The 19,972-nt window shown below is 45.7% G+C and overlaps 1 protein-coding gene across 2 annotated transcripts in view; it reads right to left on the bottom strand.

The window, feature by feature from the left end:
• LOC307204656 (tRNA (32-2'-O)-methyltransferase regulator THADA-like) overlaps positions 1 to 19,820 on the bottom strand; it is a 66,553-nt gene extending 46,733 nt beyond the window's left edge. Inside the window, exons 1-7 of one of the 2 annotated variants that reach the window (XM_079956304.1) lie at positions 19,579 to 19,820; positions 17,272 to 17,446; positions 14,871 to 14,960; positions 11,164 to 11,191; positions 7,884 to 8,032; positions 4,867 to 4,989; positions 1,635 to 1,806 (exon numbers count right to left, since the gene is read on the bottom strand). In XM_079956304.1, coding sequence (XP_079812430.1) covers positions 1,635 to 1,806; positions 4,867 to 4,989; positions 7,884 to 8,032; positions 11,164 to 11,191; positions 14,871 to 14,960; positions 17,272 to 17,446; positions 19,579 to 19,805 — 964 coding nt within the window. In that variant the 5' untranslated portion in view covers positions 19,806 to 19,820. The remainder of the gene's footprint in view (positions 1 to 1,634; positions 1,807 to 4,866; positions 4,990 to 7,883; positions 8,033 to 11,163; positions 11,192 to 14,870; positions 14,961 to 17,271; positions 17,447 to 19,578) is intronic. The other variant, XM_079956305.1, reaches the window with a different exon arrangement.
• Between the last annotated feature and the right edge of the window lie 152 nt (positions 19,821 to 19,972).

Below are 19,972 nucleotides of genomic sequence, written 5' to 3'. Positions count from 1 at the left end.
ATAACGTAATACAAGCTGAGAAGCAAAATTTTATATGTATATATATGTGTATATATATATATATATATGTGTGTGTGTGTGTGTGTGTATATATATATATGTGTGTGTGTATATATATATGTGTGTATATATATATGTATACACACACACACACACACACACACACACACACACACACACCGTATTTTTGCTCTATAAGACTCACTTTTTTCCTCCTAAAAAGTAAAGGGAAATGTGTGTGCATCTTATGGAGCGAATGCAGGCTGTGCAGCTGTCACAAAAGCCAGAACAGCAAGAGGGATTGCTGCTTTCACTGCGCAGTGATCCCTCTTGCTGTTCTGGCTTCTGAGATTCAGAATATTTTTTTTCTTGTTTTCCTCTTCCAAAAACTAGGTGCGTCTTGTGGTCTGGTGCATTTTATAGAGCGAAAAATACGGTACACACACACACACAAAAGATCCCTTAACTCCTCTTTTCCCAGCTGCTTCTGCTGTTTCTAGAGTCATGGTCTGGCACAGGCTTCTAGGGCTGGGGCAAGAAAGGTGGGAAAAGCCATTGCCTGGTGTCCAGCACAAAGTCTCTCTCCCCAACATTATCTGTGCTGGGTTCCTGTGCCATTAACGAGGTGATTTGACCAAAGCTACATTCACAAAGCAGGCTGTTCTGTTCCCCTGATATCCCCCTAACTAACTGATGTGACAGCCACTTCCAGAAACAGAGTGTCAGGATGCTGTCAGCGGCTTCCTTCTGGTTGCCCAGGGAAAGTATTAAAACAAGGGAAAGTTTCTTACCATCCTTTTATATTTCAATATTACAGAGAGAGGCTATAGAACCAAACCTCTTGGATAATGGCGTTGTTCTGAGTAAATCTCCAACCTCCATCTCTCCCACTTCCTCATTCGTCACTTCTACGGGTGCTTCTATGTGCCCTCTGTCTTTGAGCTCTTTGATCTCCTACTTTTAAGGCTTGCCGGGTTCTGGGAGATGAAGAGTCTGGAATGCTTTCTAATGACAAGGTGTCAGCCGGGTGTTGTTCCGACTCTCCCATGATTTCCCAACTTTTCCCCTCATCTGCCTCTGAGCTGTGACCTCCCTCGAACCCCTGTTGTAAATCTATACAGTGATACCTCGGGCTAAGAACTTAATTCGTTCTGGAGGTCCGTTCTTAACCTGAAACTGTTCTTAACCTGAGGTACTACTTTAGCTAATGGGGCCTCCCGCCACGCGATTTCTGTTCTCATCTTGAAGCAAAGTTCTTAACCCGAGATACTATTTCTGGGTTAGTGGAGTCTGTAACCTGAAGCATATGTAACCTGAAGCATCTGTAACCCGAGGTACCACTGTACTATTTTCCTCTTCCCCCTCCCAGGAAGGGTGAGGATTGGGAGGTGGTCTCCACCATTCCTCCTCCTCTGCCACTTAGTGGAATATGACACACATTTACTGCTCCTTTCTGCATTCATTGCAAACATTTCTTTTTTTCTCGAAGCAAACGCAGAAACGAGCGCTAAACACATTTTATTTACAGACACAGGAGATTCATTTGCAGTCAAACAGATCAAGACAAGCTCGCAGGCACACAAGTCGAAACACAGAGCAATTTGTGCAGCAAGGAAAGCGACGTCTGAACACACCTTGGTGGCTGGCTGCTTTGGGATCTTGTCTCTGCTCAACAGAGCAACCACTGAGGTCCAGAAGTTGATAGAGACCCAGGACAGCCATGGCTCCTCTCTGGGGCTCTGGCGCTGTGTTGACCAACATGCTCACAGCAGTAGCAGCCAGCAGCCGAGTGTCCCTGCAGGTTTCCTATGGCGAAGGTAAACCCCGTGAACAAGAATGGTTTCTCGGACCAAAGCTCACAATTTGAAAAAGATCTTATACAAAATAAAGAAAAACTTTTTAATCTAAAATGTGAAGGTAAAGGGACCCCTGACCATTATGTCCAGTCGTGACCGACTCTGTGGTTGCGGTGCTCATCTCACTTTATTGGCCGAGGGAGCCCGGTGTACAGCTTCCGGGTCATCTGGCCAGCATGACTAAGCCGCTTCTGGCGAACCAGAGCAGCGCACGGAAACGCCGTTTACCTTCCCACCGGAGCGGTACCTATTTATCTACTTGCACTTTGATGTGCTTTCGAACTGCTAGGTGGGCAGGAGCAGGGACCGGGCAACGGGAGCTCACCCCGTCATGGAGATTCGAACCGCCAACCTTCTGATCGGCAAGTCCTAGGCTCTGTGGTTTAACCCACAGCGCCACCCGTGTCCCAATATCTAAAATGTACGATATGTTATTAGACTGGGAAACAAAAGACAAACTTGTCAAAGCCTCTATGACACATTGGGCAATAGATACAGGACATAATATAAATGTTAATCTCTGAGGAAAACTTTGAAAGAGCGATCTGAAATTTACAGCATGTTATTCCTAGAATCACTTGAAAATGATTTGCAGATGGTATTTAACTCTGCGTTGGCTTGCTAAGATGTATACGACTGAATCAGATAAGTGCTGGAGATGCAAAGAGGTTCTTTCATATGTGGTGGACATGCAAAAGGGCAAAAGAATATTGGGAAATAATTTATAATGAATTGAAAAAAAATGTTTAAAAGCACTTTCCCCCCAAAAAAACAACAGAATCCTTTTCATTGGGGATAATTCAGACAGAAATTCCCAGGTGTCAAAAAAGGTTATTTATATATACTACTCCTGAGGCCCGTGTTTTGTTAACCCAAAAATGGAAAAGAGCGAGGCCCAAACCAAAAAAGAATGGCAACTTAAACTGATGTAATATGTGCAGCTTGTGGACCTAACATATAGAATAAGAGAACAAGAAGAACATATGTTTAAAGAAGATTGGAAAATGTTTATTGAATATATGGGAGGGGGATTTTAGTTTATTTATTTATTGAATTTATATACTGCCCTATACCCAGGAGTCTCTGGGTGGTTCACAGAATAACCACTGAAAACGTTGGCAGCGGTAAGATAAATTCAACAATGTAAATAAGTTTTGATGGATGCAATAATGGAATATTGAATGATTTATGTAAAATATGCAGGGATTTATGTTATGCAAAATGAACCATGGAAAGAAAAAAAGGGAAGTCATTGATATTTTAAGGTTGTTTAAATGAATATTCTAAATTGTAAAACAGAAAATTTAATAAAAATTATATACTGTACAGTGGTACCTCGGTTTTCGAGCGTCACAGAAGCCTAACGTTTTGGTTTTTGAACGCTGAAAACTGGAAGTAAATGCTTACATTTTCGAATGCGCCTCAGAAGTCGAATGGTTTCCACTGCATGTTTTTCAATTTCCTCTACTGAAATTGAAATTCTCCCTTTGCACCTTGATTTTCAAACGTTTCCGAAGCTGAATGGTCTTCCATAATGGATTACATTCGAAAACCGAGGTACCACTGTATATAAAACGAGAATTTCTTGTCTACTTCTTTTACAGATATAGCCAAACAACTTTTAGAATTGCAGACTTGAGGGAGGGGATTTTTAAATGCTCGCTAATCCTGCACTTACTTGATGCAGAGATAAAGGGGTTGTAGCCAACTAAATCCCACTCAGAGTAGACCCAATGCAATTAACGGACCTAAGTATGCATTTACCGTATTTATATCTCATCTTTCCCTCCAAGGTCCTCAAGGCTGCATACATAATTATCTCCCTCCTTGTTTGACCATCACAACAACCCTGTGAGGTAGGTTAAAAGGCTGTGACTGGCCCCAAGGTCACCCAGTGACCTTCTTCATGGCCAGGTGGGGATTTGAAGCCTGGTTTCTCAGATCTTAATCTAACACTCTAACCACCGCACCATGCAGGTAGTGTTGTATTGACTGTGTGGTGTTGTAGAGCCAGTGTGGTGTAGTGGTTAAGAGTGGTGGACTCATAATCTGGTGAACCAGGTTCGGTTCCCCGCTCCTCCACATGCAGCTGCTGGATGCCGGTAGGCCAGTCTCTCAGCCACACTCACCTCACAGAGTGTTTGTTGTGGGGGAGGAAGGGAAAAGGAGATTGTTAGCCGCTTTGAGACTCCTTAGGGTAGTGATAAAACGGGATATCAAATCCAAACTCTTCTCTTCTTCACTGGTGTTTTGCATTATGCTGCCTTGTAATGCTCCCTGATTTTATTTATATTTATGTACATGAGTTAGTGTTTAAGTATTTTATTGTATGAATCATTTGACACAGTTCTATTGAAGCGTGTGTGTAAAGCACGCCTTGATTGACAAGGGGGGTGTTCAATGCAGAATAAGTGGGTCTACCTCTTTACCCTGGCCTGTTGACAACAGAGATCTAGGTTTGCAAGACAAGTCTCTGTTCCCATGATTGCAGTTTAAATATTTTTAATAACTGAATTTTTAAACTGGTGTAACCCAGGGACACGGGTGGCGCTGTGGGTTAAACCGCAGAGACTAGGACTTGCCGATCAGAAGGTCAGCGGTTTGAATCCCCGTGACGGGGTGAGCTCCCATTGCCCGGTCCCTGCTCCTGCCAACCTAGCAGTTCGAAAGCACGTGAATGGGCAAGTACATAAATAGGTACCGCTCCGGTGGGAAGGTAAATGGCGTTTCCGTGTACTGCTCTTGTTCTCCAGAAGCGGCTTAGTCATGCTGGCCACATGACCCGGAAGCTGTACGCCGGTTCCCTCGGCCAAAAAAGCGAGATGAGCGCCGCAACCCCAGAGTTGGTCACGACTGGACCTAATGGTCAGGGGTCCCTTTACCTTTACCTTTACCCCACCCTGCAACCTGCGTGTGAAAGGCAGGTAACAACAACGTTTTATTTTGGTTTTGGTTTTTTAAAAAGGAGACCACACAGGACTACAAGCCAGACCGGTTCATAAACAGGTACCTTTCCCACAATGCTTTTCAGCAGAGAGCTCAAAATCCTTTGAAGGGTTTTGCTGTTCTTGGTGCCTTCCCACGCAAGGGGCAAAATCTCTTCCGGCATCCACTTGAAAAGCTGCAGGCACACCTAGAGAGGGAACAGAGAGCACAAAGCGTATCAAGATGGCTCGTTTGCTTCTGCTCAATGCAATCCATATTGGACTCTGAAGTCAGCCCTGCTGCGCTCAATGGGGCTTGGAACCCAGGTAACAGGATGCATAAGATCGTGGGCCCGGGCCCTAATTTGGCATGGGAGGTTGTTTCCCCACCAAAACCTCCACCACCTACCCAACACACGACATCATAAGTGACTGCCAAGGCAGAATCAGGAGCCTTGAAAGCGTGCTCCTGAATATTCACAGGCAAGCAGGGAGAGGAGTGGGTTGAGGAAGACTGGAGGAAATTCAAGATTTATTTACAAAAATATTGTAATTTGGTTGAATGTTAAGAAGGATGCTAGATCATAAATAATTGCCCATCACTGAATTAGATCTGAATTTGACGATAAGTGAGATTAAGGAAAATACAAACTTTTTGGAGAATTGCTAGATTTTATTTAAATGAGTGGAGATAAGATTGCAAACAAGTGGGTAATTTGCTTGGAAAAACTTTTTGTAACGATGCAAGTGCGAGCGGGAGACGCGAGGGAGTCTAAAGAAGTGACGAAATTATGTTATGATATAAGTAATGTTGTTTAATATTTGCATTTGTATTCAAAAATTTTTAATAAATATGTATTAAAAATAAATAAATGAAAGAGACAGCAAGCCCTGCTTAGATCGACTTGGATCTTCCTTCGCAACGTGGCTGCACAGGTTTGCAGAGGAACCTGGCTGGAAAAAGTTTCCCGTGCCCAAAGAATCAGATTTTCCGAGTTTTAATTTTTTTGTTTTTTTCTGCCCCTGTCATGTTTCATTTGGTTCGCTTGCCCAAGTCCGCTAGAGCTGTCATCTGTCATACGCTCTGTCATCTACGCTCTGATAGGGATTGTACTCTGTATTGCGTTGGTGGAGGAGGGTGGGAGGTCTGGTCCTTGAAGGCCCTGGGTGAGTGCTCATGGCTGTAAGAATTCCAACCATGATACAATGGGGGGGGGGGTATTTGATCCCCTGCTAAATTTGCGAATTATTGCACCAACTGCTACCACCTTCTCACCAAGCTGCTTGGCAATAGTTTTGTAGCCTAGTCCAGCCTTGTGCAGGTCTACCATCTTGTCCCTGACATCCTTGGACAGCTCTTTGGGTCTTGGTCATGGTGGCTACTTTGGCATCGGCTGGACTGATTGCTTCTGTTGACAGGTGACTTTTGTACAGGTACTGTAACGAGCTGGGATTACAGGTAAGACCTTTCCCTTACAGCAGGTGCTTCTAATCTCAGCTCGTTACATACAGTGAAGATACCAGGTAGCCTGACATCTGGCTGGTCGATAGGGGATCAAATACTTCTTTCACTCATTATAATGCACATCAATCTCTGACTTTGGTCTTCTGGGTTTCTGGGGGTTTTCCTGTTTGTTATTCTGTCTCTCCAGCTACGATAAACCTGCCATTAAAATTATGGACTGGTCATTTCTTCATCAGAAGGCAAACAGGCAAATTTAGCAGGGGATCAAATACTTTTCCCCCCCTCACTGTACCTTTTCCCATCATATCAACACACTGAATTAGCAGGAGATGCCACAGTGAGCAGAATTAGGCTTCATATGCACTATGTAGTGGTACCTCGGGTTAAGTACTTAATTCGTTCTGGAGGCCTGTTCTAAACCTGAAACTGTTCTTAACCTGAAGCACCACTTTAGCTAATGGGGCCTCCTGCTGCCGCCGCGCCGCCACTGCACGATTTCTGTTCTCATCCTGAAGCAAAGTTCTTAACCCGAGGTACTATTTCTGGGTTAGTGGAGTCTGTAACCTGAAGCATATGTAACCTGAAGTGTATGTAACCCAAGGTACCACTGTACAGTGGTGCCCTGCAAGACGAACGCCTCACAAGACAGAAAACCCGCTAGACGAAAGGGTTTTCCGTTTTGGAGGCGCTTCGCAAAACGAATTTCCCTATGGGCTTGCTTTGCAAGACAAAATGTCTTGCAAGTTCCTGCGGGTTTTTTCCCCTCCCCCCCCCTTTTCCTAAGCCGCTAAGCAAGCCACTTATCAGCTGATCCGCTAAACCGCTATTGGCACTAATCCGCTAAGCTGTCAATGGGCTTGCTTCGCAAGACGAAAAAAATTGCTATACGAAGAGCCTCACGGAACGGATTAATTTCGTCTTGCGAGGCACCACTGTATAGCAGAGTTTCCCTGTCATGGAATTCTACTCAGTATTGATCCAGAGCAGATTCCAATGTATAGTTAGCGGAGTAACAACTTAAACACATTGCAGGATTCCCAAACAATAGACCAGAGGCAATTGTATTTCATCCAACAGAGCTTTACTGCTACCGAAGGCAAATGAGCATATAGTAATGGTCACAAATCCAATACATTCAGGATTGGCACTGCAGCAGACTTAACTTAAAATTATAATAACTTACAATAAGTCTAAACCTCAATGCTAAGCATACAATGTACAGAACACTACACCAGAAGGAAAAAGAGATGGGAAAGGGTGAAACCGAGGCTCCTTCTGGCCTTACTTTTATAGCCAGCATGACCTTAACAGAAGAGATAACGGAACCAGTTTAAGACAGCAGTACTCAGCTTCTCTGAAGGAATAAGCCAAACATCACGGACCTTCTTCTTGTTTCTTTCACACAGAGAAGCCTCCAGACCCCTCTTGAATTAATTAGAATAGGAAAGATCTCTACTCATCAGATCAATACTTTCTGCACTAAGAAATGCAAACTTGGTTCTCCAGCTGTTGTCAGACTACAACTCTCATCATCCCCGTCTAGCAGGGCCAGCGGTCAGGGATGATGGGATTTGTAGTCCAAACCCCTGACATATAGGATGACAGCTTAAAGCACTGGGGAGAAGCCTCATTCCTTACCTTCACGGTGACGTAATGCCACTCCTCATTCCCGGCTACCTGGTCCTGCGTGATCTCATCAAACGTGGCAGCGATGCATCTCAGGAGATGCACCAGGTTACTCCTCCAGTAGCATCGTCCTGGCACACTCACCTCGACAAACATGCACACTGCGGAGTAAGGAACCATTGCTATGGCTTCGTTGGGTGTTTAGAAGAATCCATTTAAAATGTGCCCCCCTGAATTAAAGAAATTTCATACTTGCAGACGTTAATGGCACAAGCATGCCCAAGATACGCCGGGATGAAAGAGTTTGGGTTTGGTGGATCTTGGACTTTCTCAGCTGAGCTGGGGCTCAGCTGGGGATACATGTGTGCAAGTCCCTTGCCCCGGTTCAGCCGGGGCTCAACCATCAGAAATTAATGGGGTGGTAATTAAACCCGGCGAAATTAATCCAGAGGAAATCTACAAAAAGGAGTGTGCCGGGGGCAAAGACTTAACAATTGCCTAAGAAATATTGGCCTAAATTATTCTGCTTCCTGTGGTTATGATTGCTCTAAAGGTAAAGGTAAAGGTACCCCTGCCCGTACGGGCCAGTCTTGACAGACTCTGGGGTTGTGCGCCCATCTCACTTAAGAGGCCAGGGGCCAGCGCTGTCCGGAGACACTTCCGGGTCACGTGGCCAGCGTGACATCGCTGCTCTGGCGAGCCAGAGCCGCACACGGAAACGCCGTTTACCTTCCCGCTGGTAAGCGGTCCCTATTTATCTACTTGCACCCGGAGGTGCTTTCGAACTGCTAGGTTGGCAGGCGCTGGGACCGAGCAGCGGGAGCGCACCCCGCCGCAGGGATTCGAACCGCCGACCTTTCGATCGGCAAGTCCTAGGCGCTGAGGCTTTAACCCACAGCGCCACCTGCGTCCCTTTATGATTGCTCTAGGAGTCTCCAGATACAGTGGTACCTTGGTTCTCAAACTTAATCCATTCCGGAAGTCCGTTCCAAAACCAAAGCGTTCCAAAACCAAGGCGCACTTTCCCATTGAAAGTAATGCAGAATGGACTCATCCGTTCCAGACTTTTAAGAACAACCCCTCAAACAGCAATTTAACGTGAATTTTACTCTCTAACGAGACCATCAATACATAAAATGAAAGCAAAAATCAATGTACTGCACTATAAAACAAATAAAACAGTATTGTAGATGATAAAAATTAAAATTACCATATTTTTTGCTCTATAAGATGCACCAGACACAAGACACACCTAGTTTTTGGAGGAGGAAAACAAGAAAAAAATATTCTGAATCTCAGAAGCCAGAACAGCAAGAGGGATCACTGTGCAGTGAAAGCAGCAATCCCTCTTGCTGTTCTGGCTTCTGGGATAGCTGCACAGCCTGCATTCGCTCCATAAGACGCACACACATTTCCCCTTACTTTTTAGGAGGGGAAAAGTGAGTCTTATCGAGCAAAAAATACGGGGTGTGTGTGTGTGTGTATATACACACACACACATGCGCGCGCACACACACACACATATATATATATACATACATATATATATATATACACGCGCATATATATATATATACACACACATATATATACATATATGTATATATATGTGTGTGTATATATATATATATACCATATATATATATGTATACCGTATTTTTTTCCGTACCTGCACTGATGATAGTCATTGTTTGGAGGAGGGGGGCTTTTATCCATTTCCACAGTCACACAATCAATCAATCAGTAGCTGAACTGGGTTCCACACAGTCACAAAAACAAATTAACCAAAAAAGCCTCAAAAACAAAAACGCAAAATAAATAGCAAAAACAAAAGTGCCAAAAATTAATCCATTCCGGAAGTCCGTTTGACTTCCAAAATGTTTGAAAACCAAGGCGCAGCTTCTGATTGGTGCAGGAGCCCCGGAAACAATAGCTGACAGCCGCATCAGACGTTTGGCTTCCGAAAAATGTTTGAAAACCAGAACACTTACTTCCGGGTTTCCGGCATTTGAGAACCAAGGCGTATGAGAACCAAGGCGTTTGAGAACCAAGGCGTTTGAGAACTAAGGTACCACACTACTGGAGAGCATTAATGCTCGCTCATTTCAGTGTGCTGTCTCCCACATTGATAAATGGATGATTGAACAGGACCTGGGTCTGTGTGCAGCTGGAGCAAAATGTGTCTGTTGCTCGTGTTTGTTTGCGTTATAACTTGTGTAGGGAATGGAAAGAGGTTGACTCTCCCCTTATTAAGAAATCTCCTGGGAGGAGATTACAGAGAGGATTGGGGGGCGGGGGATAGAAATCTGAGCTAATCTAGATCAGAATTGCTTTTGTTGGCTTTGTAAAAAAGAAAGTATACTTTTATGTGTATCTGTTTCTAATTGTTTTAACTAGTCATCTGATTTTAAGAACAAGAGTCCTGAGGGGGGAGGGCAATGGCCCATCTAGTCCGGTATCCTGTTCTCACAGTGGCTGACTGTCAGAGACCAGGATGAGGAATACAGCTCTGATGAGGAATGGTGGGAGCCTCCTGCTCCACCTGCTCATGGGCAGGATTCTGAAACTCCACAGGAGCAGGGGAGTAGTGTTGATTTGGAACAATGGTTTGCCAAAGGACACAGTTCGGATGGCAATAGTTGGACAGAACTGGGAGGTGAACAGCAAGAAGAAGAAGAAGAAGAAGAAGAAGAAGAACAACAACAACAACAACAACAAGCTGACTCTCTCTCACTGGAAGATGTGCAGCCTCTCAAGACTAGGAGATAAGATAAGGTGAATTTGCAAAAGGCTCAATGGTTGAGGGATAAGGGGGCTAGGAGATGAGAGGGCGGAAGTGACTAGAGGGAAGTGGGTGGAGCCTTAATTGGGAGCACCTGCATTCTGAGAAGGGTTGCTTGTTCTTTTGCTGTGTTCATTAAACACTTCTATTACTGGTAAGAGACTGCTTTCTCGTTGCACTGCTCATTTATGGCCAAGGGGGGGGGGAGCCAAGCCCCCAAAACCTGACACCAACCAGATTTGCAGGGGAAGCTTGGTACTGAGAAGCATAAATGTGCATTGAATTATATTGGTCTGTTCATTCATCCAATTTAAACTGTACATGAGACAATGTGGTACAGTCCTCGAGTCTGAGCGGGGGACTGTACCACATCCCGGCATGACCGTTGAATTGCTTCCGGCACATGCAAATTGAGCACTTCAGGGACAAAATGCCCTAGCTGGTTGTGTCCCTCTGGTACAAAAAAAAACAGGGCAGTGAGCCCAGGGTAGGTGGAGTTTGGAAACTAACCTGTCTGAAGTGATCCAGGAGGCATTGCCTGAAAGAAGGAAACAAGCATGTTACACAAAAACATAGGAAGTTGCCTTACACCAAGTCAGAACACTGGTCCACCTAGCTTTATATTGTCTAAAAATTTTACACATCACCTGGGAAGACAGGTGAACTAATGCCAACGTACAGTGGTGCCTCGCAAGACGAAATTAATCCGTTCCGTGAGGCTCTTCGTCTGTTGTGACGTGGGGTTTGTGATTTCAGCTCTCTTGACATAATATGCTGGAGACAGTTCTCTAGTAACACTTCTTTATTAAAGCAACAAGACTGAGACCTGAGGAGGGGAGAGCTACATTTATAGGGACAGGGAACTAGCTAGAAAGGATACATTTTGGAGGGAACAGTATCAGGCAATCACAGTCCTGCCTTTTGGAGGAAATCAATAAGACAGAGGATCCAAATACAGCAGCTTAAATGAACCAATAGTAGCTGTACCCTCTGGAACCAAAAGGCAGTTACTTTACCTTAATGCAAATACAGACAATAATAATACAGATATAAAATCCTTTGACTCAATACACAACATCGTCTAGCGGTTTTTTGGTCTTGCGAAGCAAGCCCATTGACAGCTTAGTGGATTAGCGTATTAGCGGTTTAGCGGCATTTAGCAGATCAGCTGATAAGCGGCTTAGGGCTTAGGAAAAGGGGGGGGAGAGGGGAAAAACCCCGCAGGAACTCGCAAGACATTTTCGTCTTGCGAAGCAAGCCCATAGGGAAATTCGTTTTGCGAAGCGCCTCCAAAACGGAAAACCCTTTCGTCTAGCGGGTTTTCCGTCTTGCGAGGCGTTCGTCTTGCGGGCCACCACTGTACTTGGAAGAAGCAAAGATCACCAGTGTCGAATCAATGATTCTTCAACATCAGCTTTGTTGGAGTGGTCATGTTGTGCGGATGCCCAATTACAGTGGTGCCTCGCAAGACGAAAAGAATCTGTTCTGCGAGTCTCTTCGTCTTGCGGTTTTTTCGTCTTGCGAAGCAACCCTATTAGCGGCTTAGCGGCTTAGCGCTATTAGCGGCTTAGCAGATCAGCTGATAAGCGGCTTAGCGGATCAGCTGATAAGCGGCTTAGCAGCTTAGAAAAAGGGGGGGGGAAGGAAAAAAAACCACAGGAACTCGCAATACATTTTCGTCTTGTGAAGCAAGCCCATAGGGAAATTCGTTTTGCGAAGCGCCTCCAAAACGGAAAACCCTTTCGTCTAGCGGGTTTTCCGTCTTGTGAGGCGTTCATCTTGCGGGGCACCACTGTATCGTCTTCCAAAGCAACTACAGTGGTACCTTGGTGTCAGGGAACTGCAGGCAGCGAGGGAGGAAAGAATTAGAGGATACAGGGAACGATCTCCACTGCTCAGTACTGAGTCCTCCTCAGAAGACAGAGAAGAGGATCGTGAGTCTGGGGAGGAAGGGGTGCTTCAAAGAGAGGGGGATCCACGTCACAGGGGAAAATGGAAGGGGCTGAGCCGTTGGCTCTGTTGGTCTCGAGGGAGAGGGAAAAGAGAAGGTAGTTAGAGCAACGCGTCATGAGAGACGGGTCGCTTTGTTTATTCTGCATGTAATCTTGTCAGAAGGAAATAAAGGAATTTATGGCTGGCTGCCGGGAGTGTTTCTCTGCTAAGTGCAGCAACGCATGCAGCTGGCTAGCTGACACTTGGGTTAAGTACTTAATTTGTTCCGGAGGTCCGTTCTTAACCTGAAACTGTTCTTAACCTGAAGCACCACTTTAGCTAATGGGGCCTCCCTCTGTCACCGCTGCACTATTTCTCTTCTCATCCTGAAGCAAAGTTCTTAACCCAAGGTAATATTTCCGGGTTAGCGGAGTCTGTAACCTGAAGCGTATGTAGAAGAGTTGGATTTGATATCCCGCTTTATCACTCCCCTTCAGGAGTCTCAAAGCGGCTAACATTCTTCTTTCCCTTCCTCCCCCACAACAAACACTCTGTGAGGTGAGTGAGGCTGAGAGACTTCAGAGAAGTGTGACTGGCCCAAAGTCACCCAGCAGCTGCATGTGGAGGAGCGGGGACGCAAACCTGGTTCCCCAGATTACAAGACTACCGCTCTTAACCACTACACCACACTGGCTCCCTGAAGCATATTAAACCACCCAACTGGCTCCCTGAAGCGTATGTAACCCAAGGTACCACTGTACTGTATTCCGAACTTAACAATGGAAAGCATAATGCTGGAGGTCAATAAAAGAGGCTTAAAGACTTTCTAAGGCAAATCTAAAAAAAAAAGTAGTATAAACACCGACAACTGGGAAACACTGGCCTGCGAGCACTCCAGTTGGAGAACAGCCTTTACCAAAGGTGTCATGGGCTTTGAAGACACTTGAACTCAGCACGCAAGGGAGAAACGTACTAAGAGGAAGGCACACTTGGCAAACCCTCACTGTGACCAACTCCCACCTGGAAACCTATGTCCTCACTGTTGAAGGAGGTGTGGATCCAGAATTGGCCTCCACAGTCGCTTACAGACTCACTGTTAAGACCGTGTTCATGGAAGACAATCTTGACTACGAGTGACAGCCAAAGAAGAAGAAGATGTTGTCTAAGCTGATGGGAAGCAGCTCTCCAGGATTCTCACCCAGCATTTACCTGGAGATGCCAGGGATCAAAACTGCACCAGCTGCATGCAAAGCAGCTGGACCAGCTGCATGCAAAGCAGACGTCCTGTTCAGGAAATAAGGCCCTGCCCAAACAAGCGATGGGAGAACACCATGCCGGACCATTGGTCCTTCTAGCTGGGACTGATGGGTGCTGCAGTCTTGCAACATCTTGAGGGCACCAGACTGGGGAAGCCTGTACAGTGGTACCTTGGGTTAAGAACTTAATTCGTTCTGGAGGTCTGTTCTTAACCTGAAACTGTTCTTAACCTGAAGCACCACTTTAGCTAATGGGGCCTCCTGCTGCTGCCGCGCCGCCAGAGCATGATTTCTGTTCTCATCCTGAAGCAAAGTTCTTAACCCGAGGTAATATTTCTGAGTTAGCGGAGTCTGTAACCTGAAGCATATGTAACCCAAGGTACCAATGTAGTTGGAGACAGGCTGATCTTCCCTTGTTGGCATTCTTTCTTGAATGGCATGTGGTGGGGCTCCCTTTGAAGGTGACCTGGAAACTACAACTAATCCAGAATGCGGCAGCTAGACTGGTGACTGGGAGTGGCTGCCGAGACCACATAGCACTGGTCCTGAAAGACCTGCATTGGCTCCCGGTATGTTTCCGAGCACAATTTTGGTGCTGACCATTAAAGCCCTAAACAGCCTCGGTCCAGTATACCTGAAGGAGCATCTCCACCCGCATTGTTCAGCCTGAGGTCCAGCACCAAGGGCCTTCTGACGGTTCCCTCCCTGCAAGAAGTGAGGTTACAGGGAACCAGGCAGAGGGCCTTCTTGGTAGTGGTGCCCGCCCTGTGGAACGCCCTCCCATCAGATGTCAAGGAAATAGACAACTATCTGACTTTTAGAAGACATCTGAAGGCAGCCCTGTTTAGGGAAGTTTTTAATGTTTGATGTTTTATTGTGTTTTTAATATCCTGTTGGAAGCCGCCCACAGTGGCTGGGGAAACCCAGCCAGATGGGTGGTGTATAAATGACAAATGATGATGATGATGAAGTAAACAATGCCTGAAGAAGGCAATATTTTCAAGAGGGTGAAACAAAACTTTCTCTCACCTCCTCGTCTTCAGCCAGGCTGGCCATGCACCTATTCAGCTGCTCCATGACCAAGGATCCATTGTTCCCTTCCGACAGTTTTGCAACAATCTAAGGGAGAAGAGGGAATCAATCCTGGACATACTACAGCCACATTCACACCCACTACAATACCACTTTAAACAGCCATGAGAAGAATTAGGGGAGCTGTAGTTTGTTCCGAGTGCACAGAGTTGCTATAAAAAAAACCCTGTTCCCTTCAAAGAACTACAACTCCCAGAGTTCCCTGGGAAGAGGAATTGTAGCTCTGGGAGAGGAATGTCTTCGGACATTTCTGCTTCTTTGAAGTCAAGGGTAATTATCTCTTCCTCTCTCCCCCTCCATCAACTAGGGTTGCCAGGCTCCTAGACGCTTCGTTGGCCATTTTAAGAGAGCAGGGCAAGAGGCACAGCTGGGTCCGCTGTCCAATGGCTGGTGGAAAGCAAGAAAACGACCTATACAGTGGACGCTCGGGTTGCGAACATGATCCGTGCGGGAGGCACGTTCGCAACCTGCAGCGACGCGTCTGCGCATGCGCTGGTTGCAATTCAGCGCTTCTGCGCATGTGCAAAGTGTGATTTAGTACTTCTGTGCATGCGTGAGCGCCGAAACCCGGAAGCAACCCGTTCCGGTACTTCTGGGTTCGGCGCAGGATGCAACCCGAAAACACACAACCTGAAGCGTCTATAATCCGAGGTACGACTGTACATTAAAGAAGGCTGATCGCCAAAGAATTGATGCTTTTGAATTCTGGTGCTGGAGGAGACTCTTGGGAGTCCCATGGACTGCAAGAAGATCAAACCTCTCCATTCTGAAGGAAATCAGCCCTGAGTGCTCACTGGAAGGACAAATCCTGAAGCTGAGTCTCCAATACTTTGGCCACCTCATGAGAAGAGAAGACTTCATGGAAAAGACCCTGATGTTGGGAAAGATGGAGGGCACAAGGAGAAGGGGACGGCAGAGGACGAGATGGTTGGACAGTGTTCTCGAAGCTACCAGCATGAGTTTGACCAAACTGCGGGAGGCAGTGGAAGGCAGGAGTGCCTGGCATGCTCTGGTCCATGGGGTCACGAAGAGTCGGACATGACTAAACGACTAAACAACAACAAACCACCTAAGAGCACAAGAGTACCGATAGATCAAATCAAAGCCCTATCTCAAGGGTAATCAATGCAAGAGACTACAACGCCCATCACCCTTGATGGTGCTGGCTGAGGCTGATGGGAGTTGTATGCCAATATTCCCAGAGCATACAGCATATATAGTAGACACTGCAACTATTAGCCCTTCTCAGCCATTTCCTCCATGGTTCCCCCGCCACAATTCCTTTTCATTAAGTGGGCTTTTCAGTTTGGGGGAGAACTTTTCAGTTTCGAGAAAACACAAGAAAGAGGTTGTAGGGATGATTGCGGAGTGGGGTCCAGAGGGAGCACACTCCCCACCCGCAGGCAGCCTCAGCCTGCCTGCATGCGTAACCTTGGGGTGCGGAGCACACACACCCCATCACAGACAAAGCCACGGCTGTCTGAACATCGTTCCCTCTGTCTAACCTTTTGCGGTCTCAGTAGTCGGCGGTGTCCTGTCTGTAACCTTTGTCCCTGAGACCTTTTGTCTCCTTCGTCATACACTGTGCAAGGGGAAAATGACGCGGTGGAAACAGGTGCCAAAATAACTTGTACCACCCCACGATCTCGGGACCAGAAGATGTGTAAAGGTCACAGCCCAAAATGTATCTGCCTGGTTTGCATGTTTGTCTCAATAAAAGGAGGCTCCACAGGGCTGGCCAGCAGCTCGCATGGCGCCCACCTGTGCTCAGCTCACCTGCATTATCAACTCCTGCCTCATGTCCATCACTTCAAGAGGTGACATGATAGAACTTTATAAAATTATGCCCGGCATGGAGAAAGTATACAGAAGAAAAGTATTTCTCTTTCTCTCAAAGGAGAACTCAGGAGACATCCAATGCACCTGAATGCTGGAAGTTTCAGGACAGATAAAACAAAGGACTTTTTCACGCAGTGTATAGTTAAACTATGGAACTCCCTCCCACTGCAAGCAGCGACAGACACCAAGAAGGATGGCTTTTAAAAGGACTGGGCAAATTCCTGGAGGAGAGGACTATCAGTGGCTACTAGGCTCTGGGCAAGATAAAGAGACTAAAATAATCATAATAATCATAATCCGAGTTGCTGGAAACCACCAGATGGGAAAGGGCTCTTGTGCTTCTGTACTAAATAGGCCATTGGCCTGATCCAGCCAGCTCTTCAGGTGTTTCTTTTAAAGCTGTTCAACGTGGAGTCCATCCCAACTTCTCATGACAGGGGGTTCCGCAATTCATCCATGCGTTGTGCTGCCAATGAATTTGATTTGCGCATGAGCACACCTTCTCAAGTCGATGGAAAGCACTGGAGCTCGCCGTCTCCATTTGACAAGCGAGCACGCAGCGGAGCAGAGGCAGAAAATCCTCACGGCTCAGTTCCCCCAGTCCTTTGCTTGCTTGCACCAACTGCTGAAAAGCCTCCTCCAGGTTTTTCTCTCGACATCTCTTCACAGAACCTCTGAAAAATATCAAAGACCAGCATAATCAGCAGCTGTGTGTGTGTGTGTGTGTGTGTGTGCGCGCGCGCGCAAGCTTTATAAATGGCATGCATTTTACAAAAGTGCGCTTCGCGTGATGTGTTCTTATGATGACACATTTTCTACCTGTGTTTTTATGCTTTTAAATATGTTGCAAGTCAGTTGGGGACCTTTTCGTTTAACAAGCAACTAAAAAGTTCAAATCAATAATAATAATCATTATTACTGGTCGTTCTCCGATTTGGCGAGGCTCATTGAACAGCCACAAGCTGAACTTGTGTCGTCAACCCAGTCTTGTGGAACTCCCTGCCAATTGATTCAGCAAGCACCTTCTGCTCTCAGACGCCTTTCAGTAAATATAATAATTATTTTATTTATAATAAAATAAAAAACATTTTTAATATGCTTGTTGTTGTTGTTGTTGTTGTGTGCATGCACAGACACACAGGGCCGCATTTAGGTTTGATGAGGTCCTAAGCTACTGAAGGAAATGGGGTCCAGCTGTCTTTTGCCAACAACAAATTGTCGCTGGTTTTTGTGTTGAATATATGCTATATGGTAATTTATGGACCTAATAGGTATCTAAAGCCATTTGCACATAACAAAATATGTATTTTATCAAAGTAATTGTTGAACTGAAATACAATTAAGAAGTACATTAATAGTAAAAAAAAAAAAATCCTTCCAGTAGCACCTTAGAGACCAACTAAGTTTGTTATAGGGACGCGGGTGGCACTGTGGGTTAAACCACAGAGCCTAGGACTTGCTGATCAGAAGGTTGGCGGTTCGAATCCCTGTGACGGGGTGAGCTCCTGTTGCTTGGTCCCTGCTCCTGCCAACCTAGCAGTTCAAAAGCACATCAAAGTGGTCAAGTCATGGCCAACTCTGGGGTTGCGGTGCTCATCTCGCTTTAATGGCCGAGGGAACTGGCGTACAGCTTCCGGGTCATGTGGTCAGCATGACTAAGCTGCTTCTGGCGAACCAGAGCAGCGCACGGAAACGCCATTTACCTTCCCGCCGGAGTGGTACCTATTTATCTACTTGCACCTTGATGTGCTTTCGAACTGCTAGGTTGGCAGGAGCTGGGACTGAGCAACGGGAGCTCACCCCGTCGCTGCTGACCTTCTGATCAGCAAGTCCTAGGCTTTGTGGTTTAACTCACAGCGCCACCCGCGTCCCATTCTCTGGTTGGCCTCTGTTCTTTTCTTCTACCCATAGGGAACCCACTTAAGGACTCTATTTTTTTTAAAAAAAATATATATTTATTAGGCTTTTATAGAAGAAAAAACACATAACAACCAAAAGAGTAAAAAACAAAAAAAAAACATAATCAAAAATACACATAAAACAGATCAGAAAAACAAAATACAAGAAAAATAAAATTCCACCCAACAGAAGGAAAAATAAAAACTCCAGCTTTTAAATTCATACTTAATTAACTTTCTTTCTTGACTTCCTCACACCTCCCTTTTTTGTATTCCTCTTTACCCAATCAGATACAGCAAATCCTTACCCTCTTTACAATATTTTATCCTTACATTTTCTTACATTATCTTAATCTATTTTCATCTTGTCTTATAGCAGGCCTTAAAACTTAAAATTTAAATCTTAAGGACTCTATATGGGTTCTTGGATACCCCATAAGGGAAGAAGGGCAGGTTTTGTTTACAACACTGTACGTAGGTTTTATTTTATTTGTTTTTTATCTTATATTTTGAAAATGTACATCCAGGTGTTTCTTTCCTTTACATTTTTTTTTGGGGGGGGGGGCTAGAGAGCTGGGACTTAAGCTATAGCTTGTTTAGCTTATACGTAAAGCTTATAATAATAATATAATAATAATAATAATAATTTATTATTTATACCCCGCCCATCTGGCTGAGTTTCCCCAGCCACTCTGGGCGGCTCCCAATCAGTGTTAAAAACAATACAGCATTACATATTAATAACTGTCAACTTTTTCCCTTTTTTAAGGGAAATTCCCTTATTCCGAATAGTATTCCTCGCAAGAAAAGGGAAAAGTTGACAGCTATGCTTATACGTGACACACCCACCCGCCCACCCACCCACAAATATTCTGCAAAAAGCCACGTGCATCCTCAGCCTTACTTACCCTGCAAACTGCCTGAGTTTCTCCAGGACCAACAGCAAAGCCTGGCAGGTGTTCCTGGCGCCTTCCTCCTGCCCCAGAGCCTTATAATGCCTCAGGCAGCTCTCCAGCTCCTGCTCTGCGCTCATGGTCCTCGCAGGACCGGGAAGAGCCAAGGCTGATCCCAGGAATCCCGTTGGCACATCTGCAAAAACTCCAGCATGGAGCAAGCAGGAAGAGGCTTCTGCCATAGAGCGCGCAGCACAGAGCGGAGCCACTTCGGGGGCTCTCCGGCGCCACCTAGCGCTCGCACGGCAGCTCTGCTCCTGACCGCTCTTCCGACCGTTGGAAGATGCCTTGCCGTCAGACGAACGGTCCACCTAGCTCAGTGCTGACCGCACGGGCTGGCAGCAGCAGC

Source organism: Podarcis cretensis (assembly GCF_951804945.1).
Source record: "Podarcis cretensis genome assembly, chromosome: 16".
NCBI classification, from domain to species: domain Eukaryota; kingdom Metazoa; phylum Chordata; class Lepidosauria; order Squamata; family Lacertidae; genus Podarcis; species Podarcis cretensis.
The sequence above is the reverse complement of the archived record's forward strand: the minus strand, read 5'-3'. Positions and strand labels throughout refer to the sequence as shown.